Source organism: Anopheles ziemanni, chromosome 2 (assembly GCF_943734765.1).
Source record: "Anopheles ziemanni chromosome 2, idAnoZiCoDA_A2_x.2, whole genome shotgun sequence".
In the NCBI taxonomy this organism is placed as follows: Eukaryota; Metazoa; Arthropoda; class Insecta; order Diptera; family Culicidae; genus Anopheles; species Anopheles ziemanni.
The window spans coordinates 66,017,202-66,032,742 of NC_080705.1; the positions used below are offsets into that span (position 1 = coordinate 66,017,202).

The following is a 15,541-nucleotide window of genomic DNA, read 5'->3' on the forward strand; positions in this document are numbered from 1 at the left end:
TAAGCCGTTTTGGGAATGTTCACCCAACTTGGTGAAAAGTTTATCAAACAAACCGCCGGGATAAAGTTCGTCTTCGTTCGTTTCGCACTCCGGGAGGGTCCTAGACATCGTTCGAAGTACTTTTGCACAATATTGATTGCCACACTATTGTATTAGCGTGCGTGTGTGTATTTTTATTCGCTACCGGCTAATGCCTTTCTGCAATTGGCATCACTTTCGTATCCTCCTTCTTCCATGACCGTGGAATAGAATACTATACCTTCGCCGCTCTCTCGTACAGTTCGACGCGTCTTCAGCGGTGAGGAAGATAAATGACAAACACGGTTTCGGCCCGGAGGACACCCAGCTTCAAAGCACACACGGTGTAGAGGTTAAGGAAGAATCTATTTATCTTGCACCGACAAAGGCGTAGTTAATATTTATGATTTATGTAAAGGATTTTTGATTAATTTGCCAAAGTGATGGTATCACGCATGGCATTTCAAGGAAACTGTGTTTAGCGCCTGCACAAGACACATTTGTACCAAAGCAAATTAAATGCATGCTGGAGACTGTTCCTCAACGATGAAACAGGGAGCTAGAACTCATTGAAGGTTAGATTAACCCTCTGTTTAGAGAGACAAATAAGAAAGGGACCAACATACGAAAAATGGAAGAAGACTATAAGATTAATTCATGATCTACTAAAACATCCGATACAGCTATGATGCAGAGTGTGTTAAACACCTGCGTATTAAGATTAATTTGTTAATCTATGAGATTATCGCAAGACCATCGGTAAGCGCATCTTGTTCGTTTCCGCCTAACTTTTGAAACGAAAAAAAGGACCTCTATTTCCTACCAGGATATTTTTATCGAGAATGCTTAGAATATAATGTAAGGAAGACATGAAACCACGCTTTTTTGTCGAACAGCAGCGGAAATCAATTGCCCACAATGAACTAACATGTTTTCCTTCAAATCTTTCTTCCCTTTTACCTTTTGTCTCCTTTTCTTCTCTCAAACATCCTTAATCTTCGACCGTACGGTACTTCAAATTGAACCTATACCGATTTGGTTTACCCCCGTGGCATCAATTCGAATTGAACCACTGACGACGACGACGATGACGGGACGTAACTCACGAAAACTCCTTTTCTTACACACTCAAGCAAGCTTTTAGCGCCCGAGGGGGCTCCGGTTCAAGCCTTTCAGTGCCTTCCTCATCTGCTTACGTAGTAAGTTTAAGCCTCCGGTGTGCGGATGGAGTTTTCTATTTCTCCACGCTCCTCTGTGTTTGTACTGTCTGTCTTTCCGTCCGTCCCCAAACATGTCACACTCGCGTCCTGCTTTCGTCACGTGTCTACATCTGTGTGGGCTTTGTTTCACTCTTCAGTCACTGTGCGCCTCTGGTGCTCCCGGAAAATGGATTCCCCTTGCATGGTTCGATTTTCGACCATTTCTGGCTGCGTTTACGTTACAAAACATTCGCCTGTGTGCTCGCATGAGAATGGTTAATACGCGTGGGACTGCCTTGACCCGCTGTGTTTTTTTTGAGTGTATTTACTTTAGTTTTTTTTTAATGTTCTCTCTTGTGCTCATGTCGTTCGTTGTTCCGTTCCGGAAACAATTCCTACAACTGCTAGGAATATTTTTCTCCGACACACTGGTCGGCTTCGTTTGATCGTCCGTTCGTGCGTTCAATCGTTCACTGTATTCTGTGATGGCTCTCTCTGTTACTGTATCTCCACTGTGTCGTCTCGGCTCTAGTGTGCGTTCCTTTTTTTTACATGTCCAGTCCGTCCATCAACCAAACTGTTACATGTGGTGTGCGTTTGTCCGCAATGGTGTGATGGAACGTGTTTTCCCAAAAGGCCCTTACGTTACCTCCCACCGTGCGTTTATTCTACCATCGCTTTCTTCAGTTTTGATGCATTTTCCGTTTGTTCGTATGTTTCCTTTTGCTTAAGCCTCCCCATCGATAGCCAAAGCCACATGGCAGGACATGCTTTGCGTACCTCCAATTATCACTTGATCCTTCGCACAAGAACCTTGCACTTCTGTAGTAGAAGAAGACGAAAAACCCCAACTGGGGTGATTGATTAACTGAATACCATTTTCTTTCTGTTTCTCCTTCCCTGTACCCCACCTATCCACTTCCGTTTTCGCCCAAACTCACGCTCTACCGTTGGTCTCTTAGGAAATTGCTTTGAAGCTGATTCATCAAACTAAACAACTTCCCACATCAGTCGTTCGTATCGTTTGTTTTCCCTCGCCTCCACTGAACTAGTTCCATCATGAGGATGTGCGAGAGTTTTTCATCCCCAGCTCATCTTTTTTTTATCCATCCGGAACAGGAAGCCACTCTCGACGGACTGGCCGACCTGTTGAACTTGTGGCACCTGTTGACATTTAGTCGGTGGTGGCAAAATGTTGGCTTTTCATTTTTTGTATGTCTTTTGCAAACCATCCCAGCTGAAGCGTGCCCGTAGCATGTTGCCGCTTCTGGGCCGTGCTGGCGACAATTGGTTTCTCGCCCCAGTAGAAAGCAGCTTTGTCCGGGCTAGGCTGGATGAGATGGATAGGTGTAGAAAAGAAGGGGGCATTAGGATGAACAGAGTGTGTAAGTGCAACGATGCAGCAGTTAGTACTTTTTTGACGATAAAAACGAATGACTATACATCGTTTTTTCCTTTCCCGTTTCGTATGTGTAAAGGTTTCCTGCAAAGCGTCCCACCCGAGAAAATATCCATTATCCTGGTTCTCTATTGTGAACTCTCTTCCATCAGCTAATTTAGTTTTCACTAGTACCGTAGTTCAGGGGTCGCCAAAGTCCGGCCCCCAAACTGATTTTAGATGGTCCGAAAAAAATGTTTTAGTACCACATACGAAAATCTTTCTCAATTCTTTTCGGACTTTTTCACAATGTCACGCTTCTGTTTTTCCATAAAAATGAAGATTGGAATTGTTGAAAGGTGTTCAATACCTTTTTATAAGATTTCTTTCTATGATAATTGATAATTTCAAATTTCATAGTCTCGTTAATTGCGTCCAAAATTCAACGGCAATATCTTGTTTACTTTGCATCCAAAATAACTAGAATACAATGTTTAACTCCATTATAAAATAAAATCTGGCAGACAATATTTAAAACTTCTCGAATCTGAGTTATTTTAATTACTGAGAGTACGCCAGTAAAACCAAAAGATTATAATTTAAATTGAGTCAAGGATGACTTTCAAGTATAATAAAATAAATGAACAGAGTACAACAAACCAAAATTTGTATATTGAAAAAATAAAAAAATCATTGATAATGTTTAAAACGGTTTAATTATAATATTTCAAGTATTTTATCTTACACTGTTTTCAGGGCCAATTCGTCGGCATCAAGCTGCTCTTTGTTGGTAGTATGCAGTCAATTGCACGCGCACGGTTTTTGTTTGGTTTCGTTAGGAAGCACTTTGAGTTTGTTAAGTTTAACTTTGCCATTATCGGTAGCAACATTGGCGCGACAACAACGCGACATTTTCTCGTCGCGTCAATGTTGCTACCGATAATGGCAAAGTTAAACTTAATAAGCCCAAACTGGTTCCTAACGATGCCAAACAAAAACCTTGCGCGTGCAATTCACTGCCTACTACCAACAAAGAGCAGCTTGATGCCGACGAATTGGCCCTGAAAACAGTGTATTCTATGTAACAACTTTAACATTCAGAAAGTTGATACTCCATTTAACAGGGTGTTTTGAAAGTGATATGAAGATATCCGACCCGCACTTACGGATTCTTTTGTTCATCTGGCCCTCTTTAGGAAATGTATGCCGACCCCTGCCGTAGCCTATAAACAGACAAATTCATGTTGACACTAGGGTAGTGATAGGAAACTATTTTTAGTATAAGAGAGAAAACATAATTCCATTTAAGCTCATCTTCTTAACTTTTGCAACCATTTTCACTGTTTTTGTACTTCACTCTTTCTACCAGGGATGTTTTATTCGATCCTAACAATTACCGACTGTTTTTCATTCTCTTGTACAACATTGCCGATTAAGGAAATCTGATAGAACATCATAATAGCTTACATCCTACTCCTACTGATTAACCATGTCCTCGAGCGATGGCTTCTGTCTAGTTTCTGTTTTTAGTGCTGTTTTGTGGCGTCTGCTAGAAGAAGTGTTTTGTTGCGTCTGCCTAACGTTTGTACTAATTTTCCCTATGCTTCCGTTGCTTCAGTTGCTTCCGTTTTTCTTCTTTGTTTGTTGTGCTTTCGTTCCCGTTCTTGCATTGTTGGAATGAATTGAGTTAAACGATGACGCTCTGTGTTTGCGTGTGTTACCTGGCTGATTTCTTCGTGATTGAATCTTGTTGCTACCGGTTTGTTAACTTCTATGTCAATTCCTTCCCAGAACTATACAGGCTTGTTCAACTATAGTGCTGAGGTGTTCTATGCGATTTTTCTATAATCACTTTAGATTCAATTGCAGCCTCTGTTTTATCATTGGAGTTCAGCAATTCAAAGGGTTCTTGAAAAGGAAAAAAATGTGATCGTACGAAAATATTTAGCCAAGCCCCAAAACATAGTTCAACAATTCGTGTGAACCACCTAACAAGGGTCCCCTTTACCACAATAAAGTGGTATTTACATTTCATCCGTCCGAAGTAATTTGCTAACGGTTGTTACAGTAAAGTGGTTCGGCATCGTCCAACGCTCCACCGTGGAAGTAAGAATAGAACCAATTCAAAAAAAAAGCACCGCAAAACAATAACACCACACCCACCACCACCAACCATCGGTCACTGTCTGGCGGCACTGGCGAACACACTCTCGCTCTCGGAAGGGCTAGTAGAATTCGATCCCGTTTGAGCAGTTTCGATCAATCGGAAAAACAAAACCGAAACCCGTAAAACAAACAGAAACCAAAATAAGCTTTTCTTCCCTTCCTGGCTCTTTAGCTTGCACGGAGCATGATCGTGAGTACTATCTATCTGTAATTCTGTGTCTTTCTACCTCTAGCGTAACCTAGTCGTAGGTATCCTTTAGCTTCCGGTCCAATCTCTAGTTCATGCTTGGCGCATACCCGACGGCGATCTGATGCCAACTCGAAACGGACATCGCGGTTTCGGACGTTCCCAGTGAAGAAAATGGGTTTTTAGTTTGAACATCTACCCTTACGTCACATGCACACATCCACGCACACACTTTCGCTTAATCCTTAGCTTTTGGTCCGTTCGGCCCGAAGCGAACAGCTTGCTTCCTTCCCCAATCGTTGCTTGCCACAGGAAGCAGACAGCTTCCGTTTCATGTGAGTAATGGCTTTAGCTGTGGCCGTTAGATCCTGCTTCAAAGGAGAAACGGAACGTTCGGAATGGAATTCTATAACTATATTGACTGCTGTCAAGATGCTCTTTCACTTCATTGTTGAACGGTATCCTGTTTTTGAAGCTCCCACAGTTCGTGCGCAAAAGTGCTCTGATAAAAAAGCACGCTGTTTTAACGATTTTCAATTTTCACCCCAAGAAAGGTGAAATTCCATTCATACCCACCTTTGTGCCTGTTTCCCTCTGATGTAGTGCTAGTGTGCGTTCCGGTCACACTTGAAGCTGAACGCTTCCGATTCCCTTTTAGTTGATTTAGCAGCTTCCTGCCGTGTATGACAGGCTCGTTGGGTAAGCAAACAACCTGCCATACTCAGGTATTCTATTACATTCCTTAAATCACTCGCCGCGTTGGCTACCCCCAATCCAGTTGGAATTGAAATTTATCCTTCTTTGAGTTTTCCACCCCCAAGCCCATGTGCTCACAAATGACGAAGCGCAATTTGCATTCAGCAGAGGTTCACGAAACGTGACTAGAAGCTGCCAATGTTTGCCGTACGGCCTTAAAGGTAGCCTTGTTTTTCTTCCCAAAACATCCTCTAGTTTACGTTCGCATCTAGCTTTTATACCTTCCGATATTGAAGTTTTAGTTCTTGAATTTCCGGTGAACAGAACATACCATACCGTGTTTCAGGCATTTTCCACCGAATAGTGTTTCTTGCATCCCTACATCTGTTGTTTATACGTGTGCCACTATCTGGTGCTGCTTTTATCATCCGATTTTGTTACTGTACATAGTGTTTTAGTGTTTGCTCTTTACCTGCATTTGCCGAAGGTATGTTACCCTTGTTTCCCCTACGTTACCAGTTTGGTTCGGTGTATTCTATGCTCCAACAAGCATAGCCCTTGTTAACAATTTCCTAGCATTTCTGCAACAATTGGCACACTATTGGCACTGTTTCCAAATCTTTACTTTCGCATCTACAAATTATCACTAAATTTGTGTACCGATTGTTACAGGATTTGAGCTTTGGAAAATTCAAATGAATGCCTTTTTCAGTTGGTGAAAAACTGTCCCTGTTTGGAAATAGTTTACTTAGAAAATTTAATGATAAACATGTCCAATCGAGTTGGTTCAACAGATTAGTGGTTTTGCTACCATTAACTATCCAAAATATCCTAAAGTAATGCTGAAAGCAGCGTTTCGATAAACCGCATGAAACAATAAACAATGCCGAACGACACGGAAAACTCATCATCGCCCGCATCGTTCCGTAAATGAACGCTGCCGTTGACAGTTTTTCACCACCTACTGAAAAAGGTGCTCACCACAGCACGCAGGGCCCACCGTCCCGACGATACCCGGGGCAGTGCGTCCGTGTCCGCCCATCGCTCATATCCTGTGACAGACAAGGCGAATGACCCATGACAGCAGCAGCAACAGCATTCGCAGCAGCAACGGCAGCAACGGCAGCACGGAAGGAAACAATTGAACGAACCGAAATTGACAACCGCTAATTGCATTCCGTTTCTTTTCTCTCTTTCTTTTCTCTCGCCCATCCCGCTTTTCCCCTCGACGCGCATCTGGAAAACTTCTTCCATCCACCTGTTGCAACCGCACCTGCCGGAAACTTGAACCCTGCCCGGTGCCATTACGGACCCACCCACACAGGGAGGCTCGATGCCGAACACTTCGAGCAGTGTTCCGTTCCTACTGTCGTCGAGCATGCAATCGATACGGAGCCGTCGAACCTCGACCGTGCTCTCGTCCGGGCCCCTCGGTTCCGGTTCCGGACTGCTCCAACAGCTCGGTTCCGGCATGGTAAGACAACTGACTGGTTATGGTGGCTCCGGCGCCGCAAGTCCGGTTCAACAGTCTCTTTTCAATGGAAATTCTAGTAGTCAAACTCGAAACAATTATGTACGAAAGTGTCCGTCACTTAATATTACGTTTAGTCGTTAAAACCAAACAATCGAAACCCCACCGCATACGCATCAGAACACCTGCACACACATAGACACACAAACACACATGCGCACATCTGGTGACACACATGGCACACATATGGCACACATGGCACACATTCGGCCCCCGCCACCACACCATGTTTGTGGCGAGCTCGATCACCATCACCCATTTTCACGGTTCACTTTCTTTGCCATCGGTTCCGTTCTGTCACGTGTGTTGGCTCACAGTTTTACTGTTTTGTTTGTCTTAAATTGTTCTTATTGGCGTGAACTCTGTTTTTCTTCCAGCGTCCGATTGAATTTTTGCTTTGGTTTATTTTCAACAAAACGAAACATTAATTCTGAAATTCCCTCTAAATTTTCCAACTACATTTTATCTAATTGGCGTGATTTAAAATATTTTATAACGACTCCATTGTAATGATCCGTTTTATTGCGTTTTCTAAATGTTTCATTTTGACTGCATTAATATATGGCTGTGAATATACTCACATTTTGATTCTTTTTGTCGGACCGGAAGATACTGGTTGTTTTTCCATGACTGGTTGATTTAATTGTTTATTGAAATTTTGGTTTTAAAATTTTTTAAAATCTTTTCGTTTTTGAAATTTACATTGGATCGAATTTGCTATTAGAAATAAAAACGAAACACAAACAATCAAAAGAAACACTATGTAGGGACTCTAATGGCAATTTAGGCATGTAATATAACACTTTCAAAACCCCCAGTTTCGCTAGACCATGGCAATAATATTGAGAAGCACGGAGAAGAATTTAAAACGAATCGCAAACGTTAAATTGTTATACATGTATTGGCATTCAAATGTTAAGGGATTGATCATGAAAATCATAGCAAAATTTGACAATTCAACTCGACTGGCAATCGACATTCAACGTTAACTGTATTAGTATGTAAAAAAGCATGTGGTACACCGAACAAAATACTGTAAAAATATTTCAAATTGCATCAGCTGAACTCAACTACACTACAACATTTTCATTGCAATCACGGGCAGAGCATAAGCAAACATTTCATTTGTATAATCACTTTCATTGCTGATACGCGTTCTCGTTTCATTTGAATTGAACGCAACTCTATATAACTAAAGATGTTAGCGACGGCAAAGTTTTTGCCAACTGTGCTTTCAAGGATTAATTAAATTCGGCAAAATGTCATTTATGTTGCACCAACAAGAACGACGAAGATAGTGGAAGATGATCAACACATAACACACATAAAATACGTTTCCAAAGTAGACTGTGAACAACGACAATGAATTACCCCAGTGCACTAAATACCGATAGCACGTAAGTACATGAGTAAGATGTGTTTGCAGTAAAAAATAGAACACAAAACAACGATTTTACTAGACAAGAATCGATGCTCTACGTGAAACGTCGGCCAACGGTACTGGGCCAACCAACTAGGTTTGTTTAACCATGGTGGGTGTTGAATGTCTGTTTCTCTTTGTGATTGTGTGTGTTTATCTAAATGTAAGAATGGTATGATATATTCAGATTGAATTTGCATTGTACTGAAACTTTGAAACTTTTCTCGTATTCATGCTGACAATCAATAGGTAATAAGTAACGTGTTTGAATCACTGAAGAATATTTTTTAACGCAGATATTATTATGACGTCTAAATAATTTAAAACTTGTGTTTATAGCAGGGTATTGAAACTCATTTTAAAAAGATCATTTAATTGTGGGTAAAATATTATGAATTATAGATTACTGTATTTCGATGTATTTCAAAATTTTAAAAATAATAATTCATTGATCTAGTGAATATACCGCAACATATTCAACTTGATTTCCAAAAATTATTAACATTACGTTTCATGTAATTTTTAAGAGTACAACGTGAACTTCCAGCGAGTAACGAAAACGTTTGAACATTGAAATTGCAAAATTAAACCTTTTTGTTAAACTAAACCGGGTATTCTCATGAATAACTACGTTACTCCTTCAGTGTTTCGGTCGAAAAACATAAAATATTAATGGCACTCGTGCTGATAACAAGGTATCAAGTGTACTGTTTGGTCTTAACCTATAACATTTATTATTGAATTACGAAGAAATGCGTTCATTGTAAATATTTACACATTCATAGCGTTTACTTTTATAAATCCCTTGACGATCTTATTTTATCTCAACTATCGTTCCTATAGTTCTCCGTGCCACTATTTTTTCTATAATAGTTATTTCAAATTTAACAAGAGTCTCTTTTCTAAAACCAACTTCTCTATAACTAATCGCTAAATAAAGGATTCACAGACTGATTCTACCTTTCCCTTCAGATACCCATGTTTTTAGTAACATAAACGGTAAGAACGTGGCTACGACTGCCTCATTGTGTAGATCTTTTGCTTGCTGCTGTCTGTAGTTATAAAATAGGGAACAAACTGTAAGCGTACCTCTTTCAAAAAATTCCAAACCCTCAAGATTATTTTTCACGGACTTTTAGAAGTATAAGATGTATTTAAAGTGTGCAATCATTCAATGTCAATCCCATAAAAATGAAACATTGTGAACACTTGCTCTTTGTACATTCACCACAGTGATTGGTTGGGATACACAACACAACAAAATATGAAAAAAACAAACCAAACAACATCAACAATAACCGTTCATTCGTCGTTCAGCAGGGATCCCGTAGAACAAAAAGCTATCTGCCTCTCTCTTGCTATCGTATGTCAACTGGGTGGAAGCTTATGTGTATGTGTGTTTAATGTTAATCATCTATATCATCTATGTTATCTCTAAAGATCAATCTGTCTGTTCTATGTTAGTCGTCGGTGTATACTTTTTCGCTATAAAAATAATACACCATGCTATTAATTTCTTCCTTAGTTTTAATTAAATTAAATACGACATGGAACATACTTCATAACAACTAGTTTTAAGTAAACATATCTACTCTTAAGTAGCTGCTTGGACAATCCAGTAAAATAACAATCGGTCAAAATCGAAGGAAAAGATTGAATTTTGTATTCCTACAATTTACATTCACTCATGTTGTTTTTTCCTCTCTTATTCGTTGATTTTAATTCAAATGTTTACTCATTCTCTGCCCGAGAACCAATGATCTTGTTTTAGTGTCACTTCGTCCGTTAAACCTGCATCAGATGCATATTGCGCTAACAGTTGCTATTACTGTGTCTACGAAATGTGTACATGCTTTTTGATTGCGTGAATTTCTATTGTTTTTCATCCTTCTCAATATTATGCCTCCGCTTTCAGCACAAGCTGCATCGCTTCACTGGCTTCCTGTGTAAATATTTTAGTAACTCGTTACTTGGAATTCGTGTTGTAAGAATTCCAAATGCTTTTCCTTATTATCTATACTAGTGTTCTAATTTTACAACATATTTTTTAAATTTCTACCATTCAATTAACACCCCTTCATTGTTCTTATGTTGGCAAAGTTTTCTTTTTCTATTTATATAGCTTTCTATTTCTCTGCAAAACATCTTATTATATTTTATTTTATTTTAGTATTGTTTTCCATCTCAACTTCAGTGCTACCTCTAATACAATTTAGTTTTAAACTAAGCTGCCGTACCCTAACCCAAAGTAAAAAGCAGTCAGTGGTGACCTTTTTTGCCCATATTGCCGCAACTTTTTGTGCGCCGTTAAAGCAGAACTTTTCCATTTCCGTTTGCCAGAGCCCAGGCATAACCATTTCCTTGAGTGCACTATGGAAACCGCACCTACCTTACACTCGCCATCCTTACTGCAGGTGCTGAAAACTGAGTCGGTTGCATTGTTTGCAATTAAAAAAGTTGCCACTATAGTGTTACAGATAAAATCTGTCCCCTTGTAGCAATGGCACAACCGTCGTTATTTATTTCTGTTTCTATCGCAGTCATACCTTTCAGTTCTGATGGATTTTAACAAAAAAAGTACCTTCGCTTCGCTATTTCTTTGATACACCATTCCTATGGTTTTTCTGATTTCATATGATATACCGTTTTATACGCGGTTTATTCCTTGCAATACAGTTGTATGCTTTATAAATCAATGTGCCATTATGCTTTCTAGATAAATACGCCGTCTTTTTGGCCGTATTCGAATTTCATCAGAGTTATAACAAGCCTAGGAGCTTTTCACTTTGGAAATTCACTTTGGATGAAACTATTCTTTGAATGTGTCATGAAGCACTATAAGCCTCCGTGAACAATGAGGCAACATATTCTGCCATTACAAGCATTACCGTTCTTCATTAAATATCGTCCATATATAAACTTCTGCCTTATATGTTAGGCATAGAATGTAACATTGTAGAACGGTAATGTTGCTATGCCATACGTGGGGCGTTGTTGCCATTATGGAACGCAAACTGTGTCCCGAAACGAGGCACTTGTTAGTTGTTTGTTGAAACTGCGAAAAATGCTGTAGCTCCTCAAAATTCGACTCCTTAAAATTAGTATTGAATTGGTTATCATTTTCATCATTCGGTTTCCACATTTCAAAATTTCGTACCAACTACTGGGCGCCTCCATCAAAACCCCTGGTTTAAACTACCAGGCGTCTCCATCAAAAGTACTCCTTCAAACTACCAGGCGCCTACATTTGGTTTGACATGATTTATATAAACTTTCTTTAAAGAAACATCGCTAACAAAACTTATTTTCCAACGCACAGTGCCTAATTTTACCCGCATGCCATTTTGCATGGTACCCGCAATGCTTTCCCAATCATGCTACTGATCAAAGCACATGCTCCAAAACACACTCCCGAATGCAATTGAAAACCATAGCAGTGAACCTTTCCATTCTGGCACAATCTCATTGGCACCATCCAGGAAATTTGCAACTCGGCAGCTGTAGAGCTCACGAATTTTCAATTGTCCAGGGAGCCAACATGCTGTGTCGGGAATGCTTTGGGTATTTCATTACGCAACTAAACTCCTAATCCAGTATGATGTATTACGGCGCTACGCGGATGTAACATTCCCAGCGTTGCATACGTGGTACATGTGCTCACACCCTATGCTTTTGCTCATCCATGCCACTGGTGATTACAGCCAACCAGTGGCACGTTCGAAATGGTAATTCGCAACGTTACTTCCAGAGCAGCCATATTTCTTGATAGCTGTCATTTGTTCTCATTTCCGGCATGGCACGATACTTCCAACGGTTGGAAAAGTTTGTTGAGCTCCACATCCCACGCATAGCGGGCGTTTACAATGATTTTATTGTCGACCATCGCTACCGAGCTTGGTCTGATATACTCGCCCAATTCCCAGCACAATGTGCGAATGAAGAAATGAAAAAACAAAAACTTCTTGAAGGCTTAATCTTTTGTACCTTAATCCTTTGCAGGTGAGCACAAAATCAAGATTTAAGAGCGCGGTACACAGTAACTTTCACTTTCGTCATTGAGTTTTTTTATATAAGGGAAAAATTTCTCTAGAGGAGTGTAAATAAACAGCCATATATGTTGCACCAAGAAAGTTTTTGCATGGGTGATAGCACAAAGTGGAGTGCGTGTTAAAATTGTTATACCAAAGGGACTGAAAATTTGAGCCAAACTAGTTTTGGCTCTAAAAAACTTAGACAAGAAAAAAATTTTATGTTCATACGATATGAAAAGATGGTGATTGGGGATACAATATTTAAACTGTCAAACAAAAAATTTTGAACAATAGGCGGAACCGCATACGGATTTGTTTTTTTAACCATCGTTTAATTTGCCGTCTAGCGTTCATTTTCGATGAATTTAATGTATTTGTCAATCGTTTGCGTCGAAGTAAATACTTATTATAATCGGTACAAACGATCATTACTCCCCCAGACTAATTTACAGCTCCTAGGCCTATAAAAATGGGCAAACGTCTATTTTCAACTATCGTTAAAATTAAACAAATCCGTATGCAATTGTAAAGATATATTATTTTCAACTCACTTCCAAACTAAACCGGAAAGGACAAATCTTAAAACATATCGTCGAAAGAATTATTGTTACCGAAACATATGCTCCATGTTAGGAAAGTAAAACAATCCCTACATGGAAAAATGGCTCATTTAAACACTATCTACGCGCGTATGTAAAAGAAAAGGTGTAGTCTGAACATCCTGTAGTATCCTTTAGTTTTACATCAATTGATTTTTATACATATCTTTATCTTTATCATTGACCATGTTTTTGCATAGTTTTGTTGATACCAAAAGCTATCCAATATTTTGTTCTCGTATACTATTGTACAGATCGCAAAAAGCATTTACTAAAATATATTTTATCTAACTTTTTAAAATGCAACTAACCTTTCCTCGCACCTTTATGCAACAAGAAGCATTGTTACGTGATTTTAAAATTGATAGAACTTAAACCGGCAGCACGTCGCTTACACAAGTTTTCCATAACGGACAAGCACCAATACAACTTTCACGTTCAAAAGCAACCGGAAGCACTGCCCACAAAGAACACAACACACTGCAGCCAAACCTGCCCACCGATCGATTAGTGCACAGAGCTCACTTGGTCCAGCATAATGTTAACAACTTTACAGCACGCCACAATCACATCGCCAGCAGCACGATCGGTGATCTTAGCGGAACACGCCACAAAAACAGCAACAACAAAAACAAATAGACAAACCAAAAAATCGAACGCCAACCAATCAGCTTGCTCTGTCTCTCTTTCACTCGCTCTGGACACCAAAACACGTAGTGCTGGATGCTATTCGCATCGATTTACACCGCTTTTCGCACACCTAGACCAAGTGTCACGACCACCATGGCTGCCCACGGCTGGCGTTGGCTGAGAGCGGACACTCGCACAACAGCTCAAAACAGTTGAGAAACATGTACAGCATCAACACATCACTTCTAAAACAATGCCATCAGTATATGCCTACAAGCACAGATCAAGATGAACACAGAACAAAATCGGGCACCAGAAACAGAATGGCACGGAAAAATTAACAGAATTGAGCAAAACAAAACTCCTGACAAAAGAACATACTCACGTCGATACGTATTGTTACGAATTGGGTACAGAATGTGCTTCCTACAAAAGATTTCTTTTTTTCTTTGTCTTTTTCTCTGTCTCTTTCTCTTTCTCTTTATCTTTCTCTCTGTTTTCTTTCTTTCATTAATTCCTGAAATACACTGAAATGTTGTTGATTCTCATAACAAACAAACAACACGACTAATGCTATTGCGGTGTGCTAATTTGATCTGCTCCGATGGAATTGTGAATGTTAAAAAAAAAACACACACATACATGCCCACAACTACACGAATCACGAACCGAAAACAAACCGAAAACCCCTGGCGATCATCCAGTCGACCGTCCAGTCGACCGTCGTGAAGCAGTCGTCGAAAATATCCAACCTAAAGCCGCTGGATCTACTGTCGTACGCGCCGGCCTCGCGCACTAGCCCTAGCGCCAGCAGCAACTTCCAGCGCAGCTTCCAGAAGAGCCAGAAAAAGGCGATCAAGAACCTGCGCAAGAGCTTCAAGCTCTGAGACGGGTCGGGCTCTCGCTGGGACGATGCCGTACGGCAGGTGCTTGGCAAGTGAGAGCCCTGAGCCGAAGCTTTGACCCGTCCGGAAGATGTCCGGAACACTGATTCAACCTTCAGCGACCGTCCGGGGATGGTGTGCGTTCCTGTGCGGAGCACCTTCCGGAATTCCGTATCCAACACTTCACTACTCTCTCCCTCTCACATCTGTCACCTGGACTCACTTTCGTCTCTCCTTCCGGCGACTCGGGTGTGTGCATGAAATTAGAGACTAAAGGTGTCCATCAGTGTAACCCACTCTATAGGCCTGTCCTGTACGCTACTGAATGTAATTGCCGCAAACGTATCCACCCAAAAACCGGGACCATGCAAAGGAACGACGAATGATCGATGTAAACGCATCCGTAACATGCAACAGCTCTACTTCATCCGTAGTTTACTATTGTGTGCCCTCTGCTAGGCCTCTTGTATACTATCGCATATTCTACATCTAAAGGTTTTTCGCTACTTCAAACTGAACTCGGTGTCTATCGTGTGCTTGATCTTAACACTACTACACACACACTAGCACGGACACTATTCTTTTCTAATCTATCCATTATCTAGACCAAAACCTTACATAGATTAGAAACAAGAATATTTAAAGAAAGCTAACGTTATAGCTATAAAATATGATATAAACCATAACGGAGACACCAACCACGTAGTAAACGGTAGCAAATGTACACAGAACTACAGCATGCCACAAGTACGACACCACTGTAACAACACCACCACCATTCCCAACCGAAGTGTCCCAGGCA

The 15,541-nt window shown here is 40.4% G+C and overlaps 1 protein-coding gene across 1 annotated transcript in view; it reads left to right on the forward strand.

Annotated features, from left to right (window-relative positions):
• The window catches only part of LOC131294135 (SCY1-like protein 2), a 60,980-nt gene that overhangs the window by 40,652 nt on the left and 4,787 nt on the right, over positions 1 to 15,541 (forward strand). The window contains exons 17-18 of the mRNA XM_058322179.1: positions 1,152 to 1,217; positions 6,969 to 7,118. Of these exons, the coding sequence (XP_058178162.1) occupies positions 1,152 to 1,217; positions 6,969 to 7,118 (216 nt within the window). The remainder of the gene's footprint in view (positions 1 to 1,151; positions 1,218 to 6,968; positions 7,119 to 15,541) is intronic.